The sequence below is a fragment of the Cetorhinus maximus genome, chromosome 12, assembly GCF_964194155.1.
Source record: "Cetorhinus maximus chromosome 12, sCetMax3.hap1.1, whole genome shotgun sequence".
In the NCBI taxonomy this organism is placed as follows: domain Eukaryota; kingdom Metazoa; phylum Chordata; class Chondrichthyes; order Lamniformes; family Cetorhinidae; genus Cetorhinus; species Cetorhinus maximus.
Window position 1 is genome coordinate 97,546,617 of NC_135890.1, and position 26,200 is coordinate 97,572,816.

The window sequence follows — 26,200 nt, forward strand, 5'->3', positions numbered from 1 at the left end:
TCCAGATTTGTAAAAAGGCTTTATTTTTCTTCCCACTTTGATCATGAAATTAGTCATTACTTGGTTGAGGGCACAGGCATGCAAACAGATATCCAGGTATCTGCCACTTTTTAAACCAGTCACTAGGCTCATATGGATATGCCCAATTTTGATCTTCCCCCAAGAAACAAAAGCGAAACAAAAAGCAGCATCCCTTTATTTAGCATCTCCATGGCTCTACTGCTGTCCACACTGCATTCCTGCTAACAATGGTGGTGCAGTAGCATTTTGACCCTTAAAATCATTAATATTCATAGCCCCCATCACTTTACATGTTACAGGGTAGTATAAGGAAGAGGGAGGAGGGAACTAGTGCAATATCCTTTCACCCACGAGGATCTTGGACAAACTAACAGGGCAAAAAAACTCCATCATCTGTAAGGAACCCGAAAGAAGTTTAGAACTACAAGCTCGACCATAAAATCATGGGGAGGCAACAGAGGAAGTTAATATTGAGCACTCCAAACAATTGTCTCAGCCTAGTGGCCAACTGTATAATGACAGAGCCCCAAGAACAGGTTGCTTGCTTGGCCTCAAGGCCAGGGACGATACATGGAATAGGGAGAGAGAAAAAAAAACTCCCAATCCCAAAAGAACAAGAACGGCTGAGTGACTTACAATTTAAAGTTCAATAACCTATACTAGCTGTTTCTCAATCTGTTCTCCACCATCTTTGCCAGATGTTAACTAACCCATTTGTCTGCCATTATAAAACACAAGGAACCTAATATTGACAGAAATTTAAAACAAATCAAAATGCCAAATGTAAAATAATGGCTTTATTTCATCATTTAAAATATACAGTACAGGAAGTGTGCTTAATCAAATTTACGTCATTTTCTGTGATGCTGGCAGAGTGGAGAGGCAGATCCTTCTAATCATGACATCTATACAACAGTTGCTTACAAGACAGACATGTAGACTTGAAAAAAGCAGATGCATTCCTCTAAATAAAAACATTTTTATGAGAAAGTACAAAATTTTTTGAACTATAACTTTGAGGTTTTATAAACAGTATGCCACTTCCTACACTTGAGATTTTTTTCCCCAAAAAAGGTCAATTACCAGCTCACAAGCATCACCTCTTCAGGTCTTTAAAAAAAATAAAAAAGGAAATCTCAACTGCCATCACAAGGCATTTACATCACTTTTGTGAACTGTACCAAAAATGTCAAATTTCTGTCAACTACAAGTCATCTTCTGTTCCCCACCATTACCCCACCACCCCCCTCCCCTGACCCACACTGAAGCCTGCTGAGGAACAACAGTCAAGCACATTATTGCTAGCAACTAATGCTAACAATTAGGAGCCCTGATGCAGATTAGAGAGCTACAGTACTATTTTAATATTCTTCCATTTCAGGGGGAGCATACATGTTTGCTGTTCTGAGGCAGCAACCATGGTTCAGTATATCACAGCAGATAAACCACAAGTCAACAAATAGTAATCTAATCCAAGCAAGCTGACAGATACACTTTACACAAAAGGAAAAAAAAGTTAAAAATGGAGACAAACTGGTATAATACAAGTCCGAACAGGCAATGCCAGAATTCCGTGTTTTATTTCTTGGCTTGTTTTGTGATCATGCTCCTCGGTGGTGTTACAGGCCGGCTTGTATTAGGTTTCTTTTTTTCTGCTGGTTTCAAAATCTAAAAGTGTTTTTAAAAAAAAGTGAGAAATTTTCCCCCAATACATTTGCAATTGTACTAAATAGCTACATTTCAATGATATTGCAATTATTTGCTTAATTATTTTTTCTGAAAATAAGACCTAGAAAATGTGCTCACTAGTGTTTAATATTAGCAAATAGTAGTTCACCCAGACACACAAACATATGGAACCTAGGGGTGTCCAGTTCCAACATTCTTTTTCATACCAGCAGGCATTTTCTATTGGACAGTGAATGCTGAGCAAAGTGACTAAGTATACATCAGACTGAGAATTCAACACATTGCACATGTGCAGAGTACTTAGAAAAAAAATCACCTAACCATAAACAGTAACTGGAGTGCAACGATCCATCTCTACTGCAGCTTCCAGTGGACACTTCAAAAGTCTAAAACATTCAAAGTTATCACTTGCAACTAGGTTGTGCGCAATGTGAACTTTTAAGAGTGGGTCAAGATCTTCAATCCTACTGGAGCACCATCAGCAGGCTGCTCATCACTAGTTTCCCTTTGCATTCTCCCAAGATATCGTGTGTCTGCCAAAAACTTCACAATATTGTGCCCGTCAGCTATATAGATGAGAAAATTAAACTGAAACCATAGCACCACTGTACTTTTGATTTTGCTGCACAAAAACAAAATCTCTCATAGCAAATTTGTAGGTTCATCTTACCTGAAAAGAACACATCAATGTTTCATCTACACTCATCATGGCACCTGCATTATCAAATTCCCCACAATAATTGGGTGCAGAGAACAAAGTCACCAGCTGCCTCTTGGCAAAGAACTCATACCCATCTTCTACAACCTGTTTCAGAAATAGAACAAAATGAACATGGATCACAACAACTCCACGCACACACTTCATAAGAGCAGGATACTAATGATACATTTACTATTAATTCAAAAATTAATTCAAATTATTGGATAATTTAAATCATACTAAAAAGTCTTATTTTAATACAACTGCTTAATTTGAATCAAGTAAACAGAAGCTGCCAGTGTACAAAAGGACCTGTATTTAAGAACCAAGCAGAATTAAACCGTCTGGTCCAAACAATTCAATAAAGATTGCCAACTACGCAAGTGCCAAGTCAAAATGTGGACAGAAGCATGGAGTTTGATCAAGCAACTAATTTTTAGTTGCCCTTAAACACTCCTCCTTTTCACTCCCATGTTGAACTTAAATTTTAAGAGTTCTAAATTAAGTTGTTTATAATATTTAGTGTACCAAACTTGTTGAATACAGAAGCTGAATACAGTACATTCAATGCACATGCCACTCCTAATCTCAACACCAGTCCTCTGATTACACTAATAACTTTACATTCTGCATATCAGAGAAGACGCATGTACAATTTGCAGGATGTTGCGTTAATCGGTGACTCTTCAAGGAGCATGTAATTCAAATTACATAATGTGAACAAATCTTACAGGTGACACATCAGTGATTTCCTTGCCACATTAAACTATGTCAATGTGTCCATCCGGCCACCCAATCGCAACTTGAAAAAGGTTTTATGCTTGAGCAACAGATACAAATTAAAAAGGCAGTGTAACAGTCTTCACATTACCTTACAGTAGTTATAGAAACAATGACTGTGGTAACTAAAAGCCAACTTTAAAAAAAGAGGGAGTCTTAGAGAAAAGTAAAAGGCAGGCTAGCTAAAAGCCAGGTGATATAACTCAACATTAATTAACATGTATTTTGAACAACTTGAGTTAGTGACTAGCAGAAGCTGTATATCTGCATTAAATCAGAATAAGTTAGGATTTTAACAGGGAAAGAACTGGATTGTAGATTTAACTGAAATTAAGTGGCTACTCTGCATCATAGAAGTAATCTACCAGATAATTATTGCATGACATGATGTAACTAAATCTGGTCTGTAAAACAAAAAAAACACAGTAAATTCAGGCTGAGATAAATTAAAACCTCCATGCCATACCTGATGGGCTCTACAGATCAGATCCAGGTCATGTTTATGAAGGAACTTTGCAACTACTTCTGCTCCAAATGTGAATGAGACACCGCGGTCATTCTCACCCCATCCCAACACATCTTTGTCTGGATCAGACCACAAGAGATCACACAGAAGTCCTTGGTCTGGCACATCAGTGGGTCGCATGATTCGTCTGATTTGTTCCATGGACTGAAGATCAGGTGACAAACCTGATTTTAAAAAACACAATTTCAAGTTATTCAATACTCATCTTTTTTTATCTCCACCACTCCCTATAACATTGTAGCTGTATTTTTACTATTTGAGCAGTTTTAAATGTGCAATTTAAAACTTTGTCCATTGGACAAACCAAGAAAGCACCTAAATATGGACTGACCAAAATAATTGTGAAATAGCTTGTTATTACATCCATTAAAAGGTACACTATAGGCCTCAAATTGAAGTATTCATACCTCCATGACAGCAAAATATCTTTTCATCCACTATGGCAGCTATAGGTAAGCAGTTGAAACAGTCTGTAAAAGTCTTCCACAATTTAATATTGTACCGCCTTTTACCTAGAAGACAGACAAAGGGAAGGTAGGAAGGAAAGAGTGTCTCATCAACAGGAACATGTAAAGAAAAAATCTGGGACATAAACACAGCTTCCAAAAAAGCTGCACAAGTCTAAATACTTGAATTTCTTCTTTCTTTTGCACATTGACTTTTTTGAAAGTAAAAAAGCGCTAGATTAAAGACAAGGAAACCAAGACAGCCTTACAAAAGGCTGAAAATTACTGAAGTTCAAAAATGAAACAAGTAACGACCACATGACCTATGTCAGCAAGTTATTGGACGATACCATCTAGTTAGTCACTATTTTAAAACAGCTGGCAGGCCAGCATTTATCAACCTAATGCTAACAAAGCAAATGTAGCTGTAGAATGTAGTTGGCAGCAGTTGTAGTTAAAAAAAAATTGACATCCATCTTCCTTGAGTGGAAGAGTTAGAGATACAGGAAAATGTAAGTAAATCACATTTTAAAAATGGAAACTAGAACAAGCATAATTTTGCATTAGCCATTTTTAGCATTAATTTGAAACTTAAAAAATTGCTACAAGGTACAAATGAATCGAAGTATTCTGAAGTCAATATGTTTATAGTCATCTAAATACTAGCAAATAACTCCTCATTGCACTAACTGTAAAACACTGAGCTAATACCTCAGCACTCAATACCTTACCTCGTCTCCTCTGGAGATCTTCCCTCCACAGCTTCCAACCTCAGTCACCCAACCCCAGACAGCCTACTTCTACCTCCTCCCCAAAATCCACAAACAGGACTGTCCCAGTAGACCGATCATGTCAGCCTGTTCCTGCCCCACGGAACTAATTTCTTCCTACCCTGACCCCATTTTCTCTCCCCCTTGTCCAGTCTCTTCCCACCTACATCTGTGATTCATCTGATGCCCTACATCATATCAACAATTTCCAGTTCCCTGGCCCTAACCACCCCCTCTTCACCATGGATGTCCTATCCCTCTACACCTCATCCCCCACCAAGATGGTCTGAGGGCTCTCCACTTCTTCCTTGAACAGAGACGTGAACAATCCCCATCCACCACTACTCTCCTCCGTCTGGTTGAACTTATTCTCACACTGAACAATTTCTCCTTAAACTCGTCTCATTTCCTCCAAATAAAAGGTGTGGCTATGGGTACACACATGGGCCCCAGTTATGCCTATCTGTTTATGGGGTATGTGGAACATTCCTTGTTCCAGTCCTATTCAGGCCCCCTCCCACAACTCTGTTTTCGGTACATCAATGACTGTTTCGGTGCCACTTCATGCTCTTGTCTGGACTTGGAAAAATGTAATAATTTTTGCTTCCAATTTCCACCCCTCCATCACTGAGCCTTCTCTTCCCTTCCTTGACCCCTCTGTCTCAACTTCTGGTGATACTGTCCACTAATATTCATTACAAGCCCACCAATTCCCACAGCTACCTCGACTACAGCTCACACTCTGCTTCCTGTAAGGACTCCATCCCATTCTCTCAGTTCCTTCGCCTCCATCGCATCTGTTCCCATGATGCCACTTTCCAAAACAGCATTTCTGACATGTTTTCCTTCTTCCTTAACCAAGTTTTCCCGCCCACTGTGATTGACAGGGCCCTCAGCCATGTCCGACCCATCTCCTGCACCTCTGTCCTCACACCTTCCTCTTCCTCCCAGAGCCATGATAGGATCCCCCTCTTCCTCACTTTTCACCACACCAGCCTCCGCATTCAAAGGATCATCCTCCGCCAATTCCGCCAACTCCAGCATAATGCCACCACCAAACACATCTTCCCTTCACCCACCCCTTTCGGCATTCCATAGGGACTTCGGTCTGTCCGCAAGCATGACTCAGACCTTCCTGTTGCTTGCCACTTCAACACACTATCTTGCTCTCATGCCCACATGTCCGTCCTTGGCCTGCTGCAATGTTCCAGTGAAGCCCAACACAAACTGGAGGAACAGCACCTCATCTTCCGATTAGGCGCTTTACAGCCTTCTGGACTTAACATAAAGTTCAACAACTTCAAGCCATGACCTCTCTCCTCCACCCTCACTCCTTTTTTCTAATATTAACTTTTATTTTTTATCCACTGATTTTTATTTATTTTTTACTCATTGTTTTATCCTATTTTCAAACTTTTTTCCCACCACTGTTCCCTCCACCACCCCCACAAGAGCCATCTGTCACTTGTTCATGTTGTTTTTCCAGAGTGCTTACCCTTGTCCTGCTATCATCACATTCTGCTTTCTGACCTTAATGCCACCATCAACTTCTCCTTTAGCCCATACCACTACCATTAACACCCCCTTTGTCCTTTTGTTCATGACACCTTTGTCAATCTCTCCTTTGCCCCCACCTATCACTGGCCTTCTGTCCAGCTTCACCTGCTCCATCTCCCATAAACAGTATAAATTTCATCACATTTTTACTTCTCTTTAGCTGAGTCATACAGACTCGAAACTTTAACTCTGTTTTTCTCTCCACAGATGCTGTTAGTCCTGCTGAGTTTTTCCAGCATTTTCTGTTTTTGTTTCAGATTTCCAGCATCCGCAGTATTTTGTTTTTACCTCAGCACTACTGTTTGACTTGTTTGAAGAGTTAAACATCATGAAGACTGCCTCTCTCATCTCCCCAACATTCACACTTATAATAGCCTTAAAATCAAAATTGGTCAATGGAGCATTTTTATCTGACTCAAAGAAAATACTACCGGATAGTTTCAAAGTTCCACATTTAATTACTTAAAATGAGAACAAAGCTATGAAATGCCATAATAAACTTCTCAAAATGAGCTAGTGCTGAAGGTGAATAAATAAAAGTGACCCTTTCAATTTAGTGTAATTACAGGACAGCGGAGGTAATAAGATTGCCTTTTCATTTTCCATTTAGAGCTTTCAGTTCATTATGGTGGAGACAACAGGCAGCTAAACTAGTGATAGTAGTTTAAGTCACACTCATATTTGATGCAAGAGCAAAATTTTGATGGAAAATCCAGAATTTTCAAAATACATTAGAATTGAAAAAAATTATGGCATCATGCAGATTTGGCTATGCTTATGCAACAGTAAATTAGGAAATGTTTTCTTACATTCATCATAGAATCCATATATTCTGTTTATACTGGCGCATTCATGGTTTCCACGCAAAAGGAAAAAATTCTCTGGATACTTAATTTTATAAGCCAATAACAGACAGATAGTTTCCAAAGACTGCTTTCCCCTGTCCACATAATCTCCCAGAAACAGGTAGTTGCTCTCTGGTGGGAAGCCACCATATTCAAACAATCGAAGTAAATCATAATATTGGCCATGAATATCACCTGGGGAAAAAGAAAAAGTCAGTCAGAATTTACTAAAAATACACCAAGTCAGTAGAGTGAAACATGGAATAGACAGTTAGCAGTAGTTAGGTTGACATTCAGGACAAAGACGGGGTGGGTGGTGAAAAGGAAAAACAAGAAACATCTGGCCAGTGTGGGGGTTGGCGGCAGTGGGGGGAAAACGAGAGAAAAGAAGTGATGTATTTGCTCCAAAAGTCATATGGTTAACAGTAGTATTGTGCACTGCTTGCGCCTTGAACTCAAAGCACATGACTTACATTTCCTCTCAGCACAATGGGAGCTGTAATGCAACCCACAATTTCCTGTATGTGCACCATGGGGTTGAGCTATTAAAAGTTGCAAAAAAATTGCATTATATGCAATAGTAATCGGTATTTTCTCATACATTGCAAAAAGGGAATCATAATCCTATCGACCACAAATGAAAAAAAACACAAGTGGATGGCAACCCTGCCCCATTGAGGACAGACTATTCTTTAATGTATTTTTAGAATAAAGGCTCTTCCTAAAGCCACTTTCTGCATGACAATGTAGAACCAGGGCAGGCTGGTTCCTGCCTATGTTACACAGCAAACCATCTGCTAGGATACTTAAGATGCTATCCATGCCCATGTCTCAAATGATACTCCAAAGAGACTTGCACAAACCTTTACAGATTTAAGCAAATATTTTAGAAAATTTGTACAAATGGTAAATTTATTTTCACACCATGCAATAAAAATTCAGATTCAGCTCATTCATTTAAACAAAAATGAAAACATGGCTTTCTTTTTAATGAAAACATCAATATTTTCAGTAAGATTTCATTCTGTAAGTCACTTTGCTCGAATTGAGGGTAAGCACAATATACAAAATAGTAAATTATACGGACTGCAAAATTAAAGTGGCTTAAATGTCAGGATTAATACTTTGCTTCAAAATGGAGTGTTCAAATATTTCAGCTTGTAAAAACAAGCCAAATATATTCAGCACAACTGCATTGCCTGTTTTTACTTATGAGATTAAAACATTTAAAATTAGTGTAGAACAAGGCAGTAACTGATCAAAAAGATACTCACCACATATTTTTAATGGAGCTTCAAGTTCCAAAAGAATAGGTTGACTGAGGAAGATTTCACGCGACTTGAGGCAAAGGCCTCTGATTTCATTCTCTTGGAGTTGTACATTTTTTCCTGGTTTAGAACCTCGTACTAGATAGAAGAAAAAGAATAATCAATTGCTGGCTGATACATTCATTTGGAAAACTGCACTGTCGGCTTTAAATGTTTTCTTTTGCAGTTTGATAACAGCTCTACTAGGTTACTGCCCTACAAGCATACACGCAGGTAACTGCAGTTCCCATGTTAATGTCCAATAAAATACTGCAGTAGTAAAATCAGCAATGTAACTTTTCCTGGTTAGAAATCTAGACAGACACCTCTGATGAGTAAGTAATTGCATCACATAGTCTAGTCCTGAAGCACAGACATGAAAATACCCAAAATTTAAATTAATCATCTATGCTGACTTGGATTTCAACTAGGCAGCAGTGCAGGCACAACTGACCCATGACCCCATTAGCTAAGCAGAAAGAAAATGAAGTTATTCAACCGTCTATGAAATAAGTATATTTTGAATATTGTTGTAATCATTTATCATTTTCAGCTACAACATATTTTCCACACTAGTTAAAATAAACTGAGGCATGCTTTAAGGTTTAAACTAAAGCACTATAAACATGTATTGCAAAAAATTCCCCATATCTATGATCAAGAGTGAGGCTTGAATGTACTTCAGTCATGGTAAACTTCAAGTTATTCCAGTACAATTTTACAACAGTAATTGAAATTCACTTAATGCTAGAATTTTCCCTTTTATGAAGGAAAAATCTGTTAAAAATCAGTAATTTTCTCCAAATCAAGACTTCAATAAGCTCAGGTGAGAAATAGCACCAGTGTATGTTAAAAATGACATATTGTCAGGATGTAAATCTATGCTAACACATACAGCCAAACTGGCAAAATATAGCCAAACTGACATTATACATGGAAAGGTAAATAATAGTAACCTTGTGCAGGATCATCCAATTCACAAAAGATGACATAACTTAGTACTATTAACAGTGGCTAACTATGAATATGTTATAGTACAAGTAGACTACTCTAATCCCAGAGAAAATTGAAAGCCAGGAAGTATATTGAATCACAGCTGAAAGACTTAATGTAAATCCCCAGCGTCATTCATATTCCAAAACAGATCTGTATAAGGTTATTACACCAAATATTGCCAAAATCATAACTGCATTTTCCCTAGCTTTCATGGTCTTCAGTTTTTCAAAATGTTGTAACTATTATGGAGTTTTTACTGTAAATGCATGGCTATATGAAAGGTTAAGCAAATACACCCAAACTGAATTTAAAAATGTTTGCTACATTAGTCAAAATTACCCATTTAATTAGACTTTTTTTTATAAAAGCACCAACTAAGGTGAATGCATTGCCTTTTAAAGGCTATTTTCCATGCCCTTTGTGGTTTCCACTAAGCAGCAATTATAATTCCTTCCCAGATTTCTTCACTTTTGCTCTTCCAGGTGGTTACTTAAAAGGTGCTCGAGACCATCAGTGTGGGGATCATGGACATGTTAATCCACATGTTCCAATAAACTGCGTTGCTGGGCGCATGAAGACTCATACAATGGAATATGAGGCAGTTCAAATTATTAGCGCATGGATAGTAGGATAAAGGGGATTGGTTGGAAATGGTCAAATGCGAAAAGGGACCCAAGTACAATCTATATTCATGGTTTTCCATCCAAGCAGAGGTAGAACAACATGATTTTGGGAGGGGAAAAGCAAGTCCTTATCAAAGTAAATGGACAGAGAAAAATCTTGTAGCACGGTGTGGGCAGCAGGATAGTTCAATGAAAGGAAATGAAGCTAGCAGTGTCACATATTGCTGCCACATACTTTGAAGATAGGAAATTTAGTTGAGGCCTTGAACAAAGTATTTGACTAGTCATGTCAGATACAAACAAAAGACCATGAAGAATTTTGTGGGAGATCTCAAGATTACAGAATTAGATCTGGAGAAGTAAATCTTCTTATTGACATACAATGGACCAAATCATGAATTAGGAAGATGTTCAATTATTACCGCATCAATATGAGAAATAATTTAAACTCACTGCATTTTCCATGGGTTGGACTCAGAAAGTTCTTCCAAATTATTCTCTGGTGAATTGGATATGCAATTAAAAATAAATGCTTCAGCTGTCAGCATTAATAAGTTCTGAACATTCATCACACTACTCAAAAAGTTAAGCTTATTGAGAAGTCCCTTTCACATTCCACAATCTTTCCCTCTCCCCATTAGCCTGACCTAAAGAGCAAACAGTGCATAACGAGGATAAAATCTACCTGTTCCAATGCAGAGCTTGTGACAAAGTCAATCAAAATATAAATTGGCCCAAATACTCTAATGGAACTGCGCAGAGCTACTCATGTTAAAACTTAGTTTAAAAAAAAATCACAGGCAGCCATGGCAAAATGGCAGAAATATATCATTTGCTTCAGTATTTACCAGGGAGACAGATCAATGGGAACATTACAGAAGAGATTAAAAATGATAGAACATGTCCAGGAAACTAAACAATGAGATTAACATCGGTGGTAGAAAAACAATAATGAAACCCCTACTGAAGAAAAACACCTAGAAACAAAAAATAAAAGGGAGAATCTGCTTGACCAACCTCATTAAATTCTTTGAAGAGGTTAACAGAAAACAGATGAAATTTATTTATATTTCCAAAAGTTCCACATTGTAAACTAATGAATAAAGTCAGAGAACGTAGAGTCAGGGGACAAGTAGCAAAATGGATAGCAAGCTAGCTTCAAGGGGCAGAGTAGGGGCGGGTGGAAGAAAATGAGACACCACAAGGACCAATGCAGAGAACATTGTTACCCACAATTTATATTAACAATTTACCTTTGAAATCAAAAACACAATTTCTAAATCTGCAGAGGACACCAAAAATGGGGATTTGGGGTTACAGGAGGGGGGAACAGCCAAAACTGGAGGACTGCAACAAAGAAGATGGTGACATTAATAGCCATGCAACTTGGGCATATAAAATCAGCACATGAATTTCAAAGATAAGTATGAACTATATTTTGGAAGTAAATGGGGTCACATTACTTGAAAAATAACCTAAACGGGGTAGAGAAAGGATCTCAATACAAATACACAAATTGCTAAAAGTAGTAGCGCAAATTAATAAGGCTATTAAAAACAGCAAACTAAAAACACCAGGAATTATATTGAGAGCAACAGAATTGAAAAGTAGAGAAGTTATGCTAAACTTGGGTTGAATCTCAGTTAAGCCACACTTGGGAGTAATGTGTATAATTCAGGTCACCATATTATAAAACGTACAGAGGGGGACTGGTGAGAGTGCAAAAAGAAATTTACTGGAACAATACCAGAAATTAGATTATACCCATGAGGAAAGAACGAACAGGCAGAGTCTTTTTTTTCTCTTGAAAAAGGCTGAGTGGTGACTGAATAGAGGAGTTTTTAAATTTAAAATGCTTTGATAGGGCAGGCACCTATGAGGAGCAAAACTGAAGGCCCTCAATACAAGATATCTACCAAGAAATCAAATTGGATGTTCCAGAAGAAACTTTTCCCAGAGAATGGTGAGACTTTGGAACTTACTACGTACAGATATCTTTAAGGGGTGGCTAGATAAGCATACAAAGGAAGAGGAGATGGAGGGTGAGAAAAAAATGGACTTGAGTGGTGCATAACTGCTGTTTTGAACTGGTTAGGCCAACTAGCCTCTTTCTCAGATGTATATTTAGAACAGGATTAAATGTTGGAGGTAAAAAATCAGCCATGGTCGAATGAATGCCAAAACAGATACAACAGGCTGAATGACATACCCCTGCTCCTAAAATAACAGTAGGAGTTTCTCTTCGAATTATCAGTGTGATTGGTTGAGATACTCCATATCCAAAAAGGAACCTTCTGACTGATTTTTGAAACACATAATGGCATTTATAAACTTTAACATTAATTTATGAAATAATTCCAGCAGGTCTTTCAAGTAAAAAAAAATCAGTACACTCAGAAGTTTGGTTCCATTCTTATTTTCATATTGCTTATTCTATTAAGTATGTAGGCACATGTTCCAAAGACTGGCGAATCGTATCAGACAGCACGTCCCAGTTGCTGTTCACAACAGGCAGGCCACCCAGCCCGTGCTTGCAAAACTCAAGGAGTGTCCAACATTAGATGTGATTCCACGACTGGATAACATTTGCTAAATAATCCTCAATGTGTTAAGAATTACGCTGACAACCAATTTAAGACAATTGGGCTCACAGTGTGGCACATTTGCATATACTGGAAGCTACATATTAATACACAGAAAAACTGTGTATTAATATCTTTGCAGACAGAAAAAACACGTATACGCAATGCACCTGTTTCAGCTAACCAAAATTAAGTGACAGCCATTCGCTGACTCATTCTTCAGGGCAATGCCTTAACCAATCAGGGTCAAGCTGCCTGGTTAACATTTCAAACAATGCTTGGCAGTTAACTGTCAGTCACCATCACTGGTGCATTCTTCATGGCAACACCATTTGCCAATTAGCACTCTCTTCACATACAGTATAAATTGTTGCTTTCCCCTTATATTGGTATTCTTGTGAAGTGTCCTGATGAGTGCAAGCTGAAAAGCTTAGACCAGTCTTTTTCTACAATTTTCAAGTTCTGTACTACCAAACGGCTATTATTTTAATACCTTATGGGAGGGAGAAGTAAAAAAAAGAAAGCTGACTTAAGAGTTACCAAACTAGGAAAAACAAAAATCCAATGGAAATGTATTTAAACTACCACAATAATGGTCATTAGGTAAAATTTCCACGGTGTATGATTTAATTAGTCATTTCCCAGTTAGGTAAATCAGGCTTCCAAAAGGAAAAAAAAACTATTAAGAATTCTTTCAACTTGTGTGACCTAAATTAATTCTTCCATTAAACCACAGATGCAAGATATAAAAGCTACATCTCAACATTGTCTGAGCTGAAAATATCTAGCAGAGATGTTTGCAAAGAATCCAACATAAGCATGTTTTCAGCAACTATTCTTAGAAGCATCGGATCAACTAAAGCATATTTAACACCATATAGGAAAACCCTTCTCATAGGCCAATGCAAAAAGGGGTAACTATTTCCGAGGCCCAAGATCCACATGTACAAAACTGACAGGAGTCACTGGATTCAGATCAGGAATGGGGATAACTTTTCAAAAATAACCTCCACAGTCTGTAGAGTATAGTGCCAAATTATGATGTTCCAGCAGTGTTGTTGCTGAGATCAGCTAATACAAAGGCTAGAATCATACTAAAGGATCCCAACTTCATGGTTTTATTACATATAATGCAATTGCACACTAGGCAATGCAAATAGCAGTAATTTACCAATTCACAATAATAGTGCTTGTAATACCCTATTAAAATTCACTGCTGCCTGGACAAAACAAAATATTGCATTGCAATTTGAATTTACAGAGCAAAAGATGAACATTCCAACAGTAACTTAACTGTACATCAACTTTAGACTTTGTGATCAGTGTATGAGAGTAAAGGAGTATAGTTAGGAGTTTGGTCTTTGTAAAACATTTTGAATCAAAAATGTCTCTGTCATGTTATTTAATAATTAGACATCACATTTGTATGCAAGTCACAAAAACAACTACTGTTCTAGAGCTCACCCCTATCACATCTTAATCTCCACAATAGGGCACTTTCATATGGGAAAAGCAAGCAAGCGTGTCTTTTACTTTGGTAAATTGAGGTTAAGTCACAAGTTGATCAAAAAAATGAATTTCATGCTCAAGCTGAAAGATGTCAGCACTGGGAAACTAGTTCCTGCCATTGGTGTCAACAATTCCCCAGCTCAGGAATGTAAAGAGTACTCGCGTGATACCACCATTCTCTGGTTATTTACCTGCTGTGGTTGTTTGAGTTGGAAGCCAAAAACTTATGATTGGCTCTGCAAATAGGGATTGAATCTAGCTCAATGTTTCTACATTGAAACGAAGAACAGGCAGTAGCTCAAGGCTCAAAAGCACAAGACACAAATCAAGACTCAGAAACATACAGCTGTAGTTATCTGAATGTATCTGGTGTCACAAGAGTATTAAATACCACGTCTGCAACCACAGGCACTCAGCTAACATGAAGTGCTTTCAACCTTTGCACTACCTAATGCAACAGGTTGCATTTGCATACCTATGAACACCCAGATTAACTTGCAGGCTAGGTGTGCGAGCATAGACTTTGTGGGTCAAAGAAAATTGTTAAAATGTTAAGATAGAAAAAAGCACATCTGGCAAGGGCTATTTGTTCCTTTTCATACATTGACAGTTAACAAAAAAGTTAAAGAACAAGGTGGTTGTCCAAGATCAGCAGTTTTGATAGGATGAAAGTACAGCTGACATTTACCAAGTACATGTAAACAAACATTAAGGAAAGAGGACACTAGACAAACTTTATGGTTTCATTCATGTCAATTATCTACTTAGATGCTGGATATCTCTGAACCATACATGATGCACCTCTAAGCAACTGACCCAAGTATTCTCCAGTAGATGTTTAATATGTAATTAAGGGATACAATAAGCTTTATGAAGCACAAATCACACAATATTCTGATTAATCCTAAATCTAATTGCAATAAATTATCTAGTCACTTTTTCTAAAATAAACACAGCATAAATAAAATGTAGTTGTGTGCTACCATCTGAAAGGCAGGTTTTGTGCATGTTGCAATTTAAAGCACTTATCTTTGGAGGGCTCTCAGCAAACATGCATTTCTCTCATCTGCACTCAAAATATTAATGAAATGGGTTCCAACACTACAGCCCAGGTGTTTGGATCTTTAGATCGGTTTGCTGGATTAGTACCTCCTATTCCAGCCCACTAAACAGGTGTTATTTCATGGAGTGATGGGATTTTTATGGGACTGTCCCATAATTTTGCTAATTGCCCTGTGCCTGTATTGTTTACTCCCAGAATGGTTTTTGTTCCATACTTCTGGAAGTTTACTAATTACCAGATTGCTTTGGAGTGCAGTCTCATCTTGCATCTGTGTATCTTTGTTATCAGTGCAGCCGCACGTGCTCCTGCCACAAGATGGCGTCGGAGCTTCCAGAGAAGGAGAACTTGATTCCACTGCAGGTTTGAATCCAACTAACTTCATATTTGAGTTCTGTGGATTCTTGCTATTAGATATGTTAAACTATTGGCTTTTTCCTTGCGATGGCAAGGCACCATCTTTTTTCCAATTACGCTTCACTTCACCCACAACCTAAACAGTGGACACCCACTCCCAGGCCTGTGGTTTATGCCAGCCAAGAGATTTGCAAGAGCAGTCTTCAAGCAGGCACTTAGTTTCTATTTGGCAGATTTCCACTTTACTATGGCTAAAGTCAACAACTCCATCTGTGGAGGATTGAGAATGCAACCCCAAATTCACTGCATTGGTATGTCAGTGCATCCTTGCATCATGTTACCCACATTACATTATTAAAAATCCTGACCAATCCAGTATCCTGGACAATTAATTGATTTTTTTGATCTCTACTCTCACCAACCTGGCGGTAAGGAAGTGATCAGCTGAGCAACAATCAGGATAGCATAAGACTGTTCACTCTGAATTGACATTTCATCTGGGAAATCAGTAGGAGCACTGCAATTGGCTCCAGTGCCCTTTGTCAGGAAGCTGCAAAAATTTTGGATACTGATACTGTGGGTGGAGATAAGTTAGCAATTGCACAGGTTCACCATTTGTGGGTGGAAAGCGCATTTATGTGGAAGTCAGGTGAGGCAGATCGTGTTCATTGTGTTTATTTGTGCTGCAACACAGGGCGGGAGCACTTCCTGCACATTCTCAGTTGCAGTCTGAGTGTCAGTGTCAGCTTTTTTTTTGATTTATTCGTTCATGGGATGTGGGCATCACTGGCTAGGCCAGTATTTATTGACCATCCCCAATTTCCCCTGTTTGGGGGCAAGAGCCAACCACATTGCTGTGGGTCTGGAGCCAAATGTAGGCCAGACCAGGTAAGGGCAGCAGATTTCCTTCCCTAAAGGACATCAGTGAACCAGATGGGTTTTTACGACAATTGACTATGGTTTCATGGTCATCATCAGACTTTTAATTCAAATTTCACCATCTGCCATGATGGGTCCCCAGAGCATTACCCCAGGTTTCTGGAATACTAGTCCAGTGACAATACCACTTTGCCATCACCTCCCCGCATGCATTAAAACAAACAAGTTATCTTGACAGACTAACAATAAAATTCAAGTTGCCCATTTTTTGGTTCCCTCTGTAAAATACGCTTCTGACAATTCAGTAAATGAAGAGATATATAGCCCAAGCTGGCAGCACTCAAAATCTTATTGAGATTATGATCCCATCACAGATTGGGAACTGTAATGAATAGTTATTGATAGGATGAACTGAATTACGTACCCTTTGACAGATCCAAACTCCTGCCGCTGATCAGAAAGGTAGGAGCAGTAGTTGCGTGGGCGGTGACAGCTAGTGTGGGCCAAGTGCACATGTGCAACTATTTGACACCTTTCCAGTAGGCAACAGGCATTGCAATGGTCATGAAACTACGTCACCAGGATTGAACAATAGCATTGGTTAATTGGTTAGTTGAGTGAATACTTTACACTTGTGGGAAAATGTAGTTAAGCTGGAGTCAAAATTACACCATTAATTCAACTCTATATATAAAATATAACAAGGGAAATACTGGAATGTACATCCCAAAGACTGGCGGATTGTATCAAACAGCATGTCCCAGTCGCTGTTTGCAAATGGCAGGATACAGACCGTACCCAACCAACCCATGCTTGCAAAACTCGAAACAGCGTCCAACATTAGATATGATTCCGCGATTGGACATTTGCTTGATAACCGTCAGTGTGCAAAGAATTACACTGACAACCAATTTGAGATTGTCAGTCGGGCTCCAATGTGGTGCATTTCCGTGTACTGGAAGCTACATATATTAATACACAGGGCCCAATTCTTTGCAGACAAAAATAACGTGTACATGCATTGTGCTTGTTTCAGCTAAACAAAATAAGTGACAGCCATTTGCTGACTTATTCCTCATGACAATGCCTTACCAATCAGGGTCAAGCGTCTGGTTTAAATTTCAAACAATGCTTGGCAGTTAACTGTCAGTCGCCATCACTGGTGCATTCTCCATGGCAACCCCTCTACCAAAGTCCACTTGCCAACCAATCAGCACTCTTCACATACAGTATAAGTTGTTGCTTTCCCCTTATATTGATATTCTTGAAGTGTCCTGAGTGCAAGACGAAAAGCTTTGAGGTGTCTTTTTCAGCAATACTCAAGTTCTGTACTACACAATGACTAAATACTGTGAAATTTTCAGAGAAAATTATAGAAATGGTCAGATTAGTCAGCATATCTGTCACTAGAATTGTTTTAGTGGATAAGTTTTTCATACTACATTCACTTGAACTGTAAAAAAGTACTTGTCCTTTTGAAAGGTAGAGAGCATTTTGAGCCACATAACATTAGAGTTAAATACCATACTGGTAGTTACAGGTTTGTCACAGATGGCAAAAACTTGAGGGGTGAACCAAGATTACTACACAAACATACTGCACAATATAAAGCATGTGGCTTTGGAGGAATTCTTTCTGACAGTATCTTCAGTAAGTCTGTGAAAATACTAGTTTCAGGTCCAACCACCTCCCCTTGACCCATTGCTGAATCTGCCACTATTGACATTCTGCAGGGGGGGGGTTTACCATTGACCAGAAACTGAACTAGACCAGCCATATAAATACTGTAATAGCAGATATAAGCAGCTATAAGAGCAGATCAGAGACTGGGAATTAAGTAGAGATTAGCTCACCTCCTGACTTCCCAAAGCCTGTCCACCATCTATAAAGCACAAGTCAGGAATGTGATGGAATACTCTCCACTTGGCTGGACGAGTGCAGCTCCCACAACACTCAAGCTCAACACCATCCAGGACAAAGCAACTCGCTTGATTGGCACCACATCCACTCCCGCCACCACCGATGCACAGTGACAGTATGTACCATCTACAAGATGCACTGCAGCAACTTACCAAGGCTCCTTCGACAGCCCCTTCCAAATCTATGACCGTTACCATCTAGAAGGACAAGGGCAGCAGACACATGGGAACACCATCACCTGCCAAGTTCCCTCCAAGCCACGCACCATCCTGACTTGGAACCATAATCCCTGTTCCTTCACTGTTGCTCGGTTAAAATCCTGGAACTCCCTCCCTAACAGCACTGCGGCTGTACCTATACCACGTGGACTGCAACAGTTCAAGGTGGCAGCTCACCACCACCTTCAAGGGCAATTAGGGATGGGCAAAGAAAATGCTGGCCTAACCAGTGACGCCCAAGATTAAAAAGTTAGCACTTCATCAGAACTGACAGAATCCTTGTTTATCAATTTCCACCCGGTAGGTAAGCCTATAATGCGATCCTACGGAAATCCAATAAACTCTAACATATTAATGCAATATTTAACAAATGTAGAGGGCATTTAGTAGAGCGCATACCTCTGCCACACTTAACATTAAGAGCTCCCATCTCACTCAGGCAGCTTCAGGCCAATCCACATCCAACAACTTGCTCTGAAAAAACTGCTCACATTTTGACAAATGTGACAAATTGCACCACAGCAGCTGAGACAAACCACTACACACTAAATAAAAGTTCACTCTATCTTCCAATGTTAACAGATCCTTCAGAAAAAATTCCAGGATCGGTATCCATGTTGTCGTCAAAAATTAATTGTCTTCCTTCGCCGTGTGTATGAAGTTTTGTTGAAACTAGTTTGAGATAAATTGTTTACAAAGAGACAAAGACTAACAAACAGGGATAAAAGCGTTACTTTCACCCACCTTCAGAGGTGAAGATAGGAGTTATTCACTAAATGTTACCAGAATTGTTCCCACCACCTCCCCAACCTCAGCCACCATTAGCACAACCGTTTGGTGAATATATATCCAACATTTTAACTGCTCTCTACTCAGATTGATTTTACTATGATCTTAGCCTGCACAGACTGACTCGATTACAATACTCAACACTTGATTTAGTCATTAGAGTAGAAAATAAAAATTAAATGCAATACTGCTAACATTGTAAGCACATCTACTCAGAACTACCCAATGGATCCAAAATGTTAAAGTTAAAAACATCTAAATTGATTAAAATTAGAATGAGAACGAACTTTGGAGATACATGCCAACTAATATAAAGTGGAACAATGCTGAAAGGAGGCCTGCAATAAACATTAGAGGGGCACTCAGCAACACATAATAGTCGGTAGTTAATATGGTTTCAATGTCCTCATGATAAGCAGAGAAATTTTTTTAAAAAACAAAATGCATTCCTTTTCTTCAGCACTTTCTGCTAGAAGTGGAGGCTTGGTTATGATGGATCCAGCTTGTAGTAAGGGTTCCATCCAGCACTTACTGTGCGGGCTCACTATTTTTTCCATTCATTCACGGGATGTATGCATCACTGGGCAAAAAATTACTAATGTTGCCATTGCTAATTGCTCTTGAGCAGGTCATGGTGAGCTGCCTTCTTGAACCTCATTGGTGTAGGTACACCCAATGCTGTTAGGGAGGGAACTCCAGGGGGTTGACCCAGCAACAGTGAAGGAACAGCGATATATTCCAAGTCAGGATGGTGCGTGATTTGGAGGGGAACTTTCAGGCATGAAGAAGTCACTTTGACGAGGTATCGTAGTGTTACCACTGTTCATTAATAAATTCCACCACAAGCCAGATGCCAGGTGAAGAACAGCATGAGTTGGCAGCCAACTGCTGGTATAAAATCACAAAGTGGTTACAGAGCTGATGGAGAAAATTCAGCCCATCGTGTTAGCGCTGGTTCTCCACAAGGGTAACTCGAACAGTCCCATTCCCCCATTGTTTCTTGTACCCCTGAACATTTTCCTCTTCAGGTGCGTATCCAATTTCCTTTGAAAACCCAAATACGCTCTCAGGCAGTGCATTCAGGTTTGAATCCAAATGCAGTTTTAAATGGGTTCACCTGCCTGCCCAACCCTGCTCGTACAGTCACCAGCACTACAACACCCTCCCGGTCAAATGATCCCAGCTGGTCACCCCAATTTCATGCTGAGATAAAATAGTGAGATCAACCAGGAGAGACGAGAACAACAAAATATCTGACAACCCAAGGCATCGCAAGGAAGATAGGCGAGATACAAACACCCCTTTCTTGAGAAGGAGTCATATGACTAAAAGGGCACAAATAGTCTTTTTAAATTAGACACCATATCCCATAGATATCTCAAGGAAGATGAGCCCAGTCTACCCTGAAGTGACAGACAGATGAAAAAGTGACAACTGCAGAAAGAGCAAGGCAACATTGCTTGAAGATACATATAATTAGAATGTGGCCACAAAGATTTTGTACTGTAATTTGATTTACATTGGTGCAAACAGTTGCCACAGGTCTTTCAGCCTGCAAGCTGATGTAACCTATGCCAAAATGTTCTACACATTAAGAGTCAGAACATGCATAACAAGGAGTACCCTGTAGTTTGCTCAGTTTAACAGTAAAAAGATAATTTTCTGAAAATTATGTAACCTTGGACAGAAATTCAGCGTTGAAAAACAGCTGTTGCCATAACCCTGGTAATTTATTTGAAATTAATAGGGGGCAGAGGACAACACAACCAGATTTAAGATATTTTGATTAATGAAAGCAAGGCCAAAGAGATGGACCTTCAAAAGGAACTCCAAGTTTAAGGGATTGCATTATTGGTAATTTTATGCAGTTCATCTCCATTTAATGCATTATCCATGGGCTTGTAACGGAAACCTCAACCATGCTGCAGAATTAGTCAACTTTCAAAAGTTGTAGAATTTTGAGTGCGCGACAAATCCAAATGTCTTCTTGGAAAATTCTTGCCTGGGCTTGAAAGATCGCATTCCAATCCAAAACTGTCACCCTGTTCTGCTAGAGCAGAGCACTGTGTTGCAAACAAACAATCTTGGAGTTAAGTAGCACAAAAATAAATGGGTGTAAAGGACCAACATTACCAGACCAAGGATAACAGTCTGAAGTCCCTGACCCATTGCACATATTCTTGTGGGGAAATGCGAATGCAACAAAAGCAGAATACAAAAAAACAAGTAATGTGAAATTTGCACAGAACCTTAGTTAATCTGCAGTCCAAATATTGTATACTTTGACATGTAATCATGGGTCCTATTTCAAATTTGGCATCCAACCAGCCTCTATTCTGAATAGCAGTACAAACTAAAAGCAAACAGGGGAAAATGGCAGAGTTCATGGGTATTCATCAGCACTCCGCCAAATGCCCCAAGAGTCTAGGTGAATAAGCAGAACCTTTACCCAAATCTCCGTCCCTTTTCAAGTACAAAATGTTACAATTTGTGCATGCACAAACAAACACATTTACAAGACAAACATTTACTGGAGCTGTCCAGCTCTATAAATGGGATAAAAGTTCAGAAGATCAGGTGTATGAGAGTTTTCAACTTCACACCTGTCAGATTTATAATTTGCAATTGTGAAGTGACAATAGCAAGGCTGCAGCAGCTGGACATCACACAGCTTAAGGTGATTTTACAAGGGAAGAACTCTAAGCACAGAGCATATAATAAACCATCCTATCTAAAGCACCACATCCATTATCTATCCTACATGTTCAAATGAACAGCTGTTCTGAACATAGGGAACAAGTGTGCATTACAAATGCTTCATCTGAAGGAAAAGTGGTAATCTCCATTCATGCATCACAAAAAAATCAATTTCAACTCCTAATTTGATCAAATAAGGTGGAACATCTTAGCAACAATTTCAACAGATTTCTGATACCGAGTTTCAACCAGCTGTATTGTTACAACTAGTTTTTAATCAAAATATAGAAAACAGGTAAGGAAATTTATTAGCAATATTAAATATCACAATGGCTGTCTAAAATTAAATTAACGACAGACTTGCCAAGCATCAGTCATTAGGGGTGATATTTATTTTGGCTCATAAACCTGGCCTATTATGATGTATGTTCCCAGGTAAAACAGCTGCACATCTTTAATTAGGTTTGACTCCCTAACTTTGCCCCACCAGACTATTGTGCCATTAAGTGATCTTGATCCCATCAGGAATTTCCTCCCTATGTTGGGCCAAAACTTCTCAATTGGTTACTTTGCAGAGTACAATGAATTAACTATGTGGAGAAAAAAAGATCTGCTCTCGTCTTTGCATCCTCAGATGCCCAAAGCATTTACACCTCCCAAAATAATTTGTTGGGTATAGCCAATTTTCACATGGCAAGGTTCTGCAAACAGCAAGGAGATAAATAACTAGATAGTCTGTTTTGGAGGTGTTGGTTGAGATAGTTAGCTAGACTTCAGGAAACTTCCTTGCGGATCTTCAATAACACAATGGGACCTATTACATCTGCCTTAGCAGGCAGAGGGCCTTAGTCCAATGTCAGATTCAAAAGACTACACTTTCAACAGCATAGTACTCTTTCAGTACTATGAACTAAAGCCAAAATTGTGTGCTCCAAATCCTCTTGAGATTTGAATCTACTGCCTTCTAACTCGAAGCAAAACTGCCAAGGCTAAAGCCAGCAATGTCCCTCACAAAGCAGCAGCGAATGTAACTTTGGGGATGGGGATTAAAAACCGGAGAGATTGAAGAAATAATACTGGCCACGCCACCAGAATTCCCCAACCCTTGAAGGATGATAAAAGACTAATGTATAAAGCGCCTTTCACAATCTCAGGACATCCCAAAGTACTTTGTAACCCAGAAGCAACTTTCTAAGTACAGTCACTTGTCATGCAGGAATCATGACAACTAATTTGCACACAGCTAGACCCCAGTTGTGATAAATGACAAGATAATCTGCTGGTTGAGGGATAAATATTGTCCAGGAAATGTCATGGTATTTTTAACACTGGTTCACATCTTTTTGGAAGGTCTTACACCCTGATAACGTCACAAAATACATATTTCCTCAAATAAACAGATCTGATTAAGAATACTGTTCAATTTTTAAGATTCAGGCAATTCTGAACCCTTTAAATCACAAGGAAACTGAGTCATTGAGTATCCCTCTCCAACAAAAATTAACAATGTAGGCCCTAAATATACCTTCGGATTAAGCAGAAGTGTACGTTTCTACCTCCATAACATTTTCATTTAAAAACGGGAACAGAAAAGCAACATCACATGGCTAACAAAAACAATTACTTATCCTCTCTACTTGCAAGTAATGTTGAATACCGGTTAGTAACCTGAAATCAGATAACTTTATATGAAGCGCAGGATTAATTACCATTTCCCAATTCGTGGGATGGAGAGGAAGTGAAATGCAGTCATTGCCCTCTTACATATGTAGGTGATGCCCTGGTCAAAGGCGCCACCGCTCCATATAATGATCACAGGGCTTGGTATAATTCTTGTTTCCAAAAAAAAAGTCTCCCCTCTCCTCTCCACCGCCCCCCCCCCACAACTAAAAGGGCTCTGCTGCGAGTATGGACCGTGTTCCATCTCTATGTGCCGTTTAGCTGTTAACACTGGGAAGTATGGTTCACTTTGGGTGCATTGGGATGGTGACACACAGTGAGGAAAGCCTCGGGGTAGGGGAGAAGGAGAGGGAGAGAAGGAGGGGGAGAGGAGGGGGGAGGGGGAAGGGGGGAGAGAGGAGGATGGGGGGGAGGGGGGAAGTGGGGGGGAGAGGGAGGGAAGGGGGGAGGAGGAGGAGGAGGGGGAGGGGGGAGGAGGAGGGGAGGAGGAGGAGGGGAGGAGGAGGGGGGCAAGTGGGGTGAGGGGGGCAAGTGGGGTGAGGGGGGCAAGTGGGGTGAGGGGGGCAAGTGGGGTGGGGGGGGCAAGTGGGGTGGGGGGGCAAGTGGGGTGGGGGGGGCAAGTGGGGTGGGGGGGGCAAGTGGGGTGGGGGGGGCAAGTGGGGTGGGGGGGGCAAGTGGGGTGGGGGGGCAAGTGGGGTGGGGGGGGGGCAAGTGGGGTGGGGGGGGGGCAAGTGGGGTGGGGGGGGCAAGTGGGGTGGGGGGGGCAAGTGGGGTGGGGGGGCAAGTGGGGTGGGGGGGGCAAGTGGGGTGGGGGGGGCAAGTGGGGTGGGGGGGGCAAGTGGGGTGGGGGGGGCAAGTGGGGTGGGGGGGAGGGGGGCAAGTGGGGTGGGGGGGAGGGGGGCAAGTGGGGTGGGGGGGAGGGGGGCAAGTGGGGTGGGGGGGAGGGGGGCAAGTGGGGTGGGGGGGGAGGGGGGCAAGTGGGGTGGGGGGGGAGGGGGGCAAGTGGGGTGGGGGGGAGGGGGGCAAGTGGGGTGGGGGGGGAGGGGGGCAAGTGGGGTGGGGGGGGCAAGTGGGGTGGGGGGGGAGGGGGGCAAGTGGGGTGGGGTGGGGGGGAGGAGGGGAAGTGGGGGGGAAGGGGGGTGGGGGTAGTCTTCCCCTCGACTACCACCGTCGCCGTTCCGCCATTTCTGAAGCAGCTCCGACCAAACACCCCTCCCCAAAAAAAAAGAGACATCAAAATGGATCCTGCCGGCTGCTCGTTTCGGTGGAGATGGAGTGTCCCAGGGCCCGTGTGTGGGGGTGGGGGCCGGTGACCGGCACCCGGGGCTGGGGGGGATATAAGCGGAGACCGGCTCCTCCGGGACTGGGATCCGGGGGGGGGGAGAGATGGGAGGAGGAGGCGCCGGGTTGGGAAGGGTGCGGGCCGGGCCGGGCCGGGCCGGGTTGGGAAGGGTGCGGGCCGGGCCGGGCCGGGCCGGGTTGGGAAGGGTGCGGGCCGGGCCGGGTTGGGAAGGGTGCGGGCCGGGCCGGGTTGGGAAGGGTGCGGGCCGGGCCGGGTTGGGAAGGGTGCGGGCCGGGCCGGGCCGGGTTGGGAAGGGTGCGGGCCGGGCCGGGTACACACGGAGAAAACTCACTGTCAGAGTTAGGGCCACATACCCGGGGGGGGGATAATCGGCCGGGTACCCCCCTCCCCGCCCCCCCGGGTATAACGGGAAAGACTCTGCCTCTCCCGGGGAGGCCGAGGATCAAACCCCCCCCCCCCCCGCCCGCGCTAACGGCCGCCTCCCTCAAACTCACCTTCCAACAACCTCTGGATGATGCTGTCTATATTGAGCTTGTCTATATCCGCCATGTTTTCGGGCAGTGGTTTTGGTGAGGGGGTAAGGGGGGGAGATTGCTGCCTCTCTCTCTCTCTCTCTCCCGCTTCCTTTCTCCTCCCGAGCTTTCTCTCCCCTTTTTTTTGAAAAAAAATCCACACAAAAAAATGGCGTCACCACTTGGCGGATGGATACCAGCGCCGGGCCCAGAACTATTTATTCGGCTGCTGGCGCCTTACTCCCTTTCTCTGTGTGTGTGAGTCTCTCTCTCTTTTTTTTTGATGTACATGCGCGCTGCACGTGCTCCGTCCAAGCCAGACCCCCTCCCGCTTTGTCTTTGCCCATCTTCTCAGCCTTGGCCGCCGGCGGTGTGAAGGGGCCTGCGCGCGGGCCGCTTGATGGGATTCAGCGCGCGCGTGTTTATAGGTTATT

The 26,200-nt window shown here is 41.3% G+C and overlaps 1 protein-coding gene across 1 annotated transcript; it reads right to left on the bottom strand.

Moving 5' to 3' along the window:
• Window positions 1-25,955, bottom strand: LOC144687734 (serine/threonine-protein phosphatase PP1-gamma catalytic subunit A). Its single transcript, XM_078554181.1, has 7 exons — window positions 25,749-25,955; window positions 8,609-8,740; window positions 7,299-7,529; window positions 4,124-4,228; window positions 3,657-3,880; window positions 2,381-2,515; window positions 1-1,689 (listed from the first exon to the last, which is right to left on the bottom strand). Exons 1-7 carry the CDS (start codon window positions 25,801-25,803, stop codon window positions 1,600-1,602), a joined length of 972 nt encoding a protein of 323 aa, XP_078410307.1. The 5' UTR covers window positions 25,804-25,955; the 3' UTR covers window positions 1-1,599.
• Window positions 25,956-26,200: the final 245 nt, after the last annotated feature.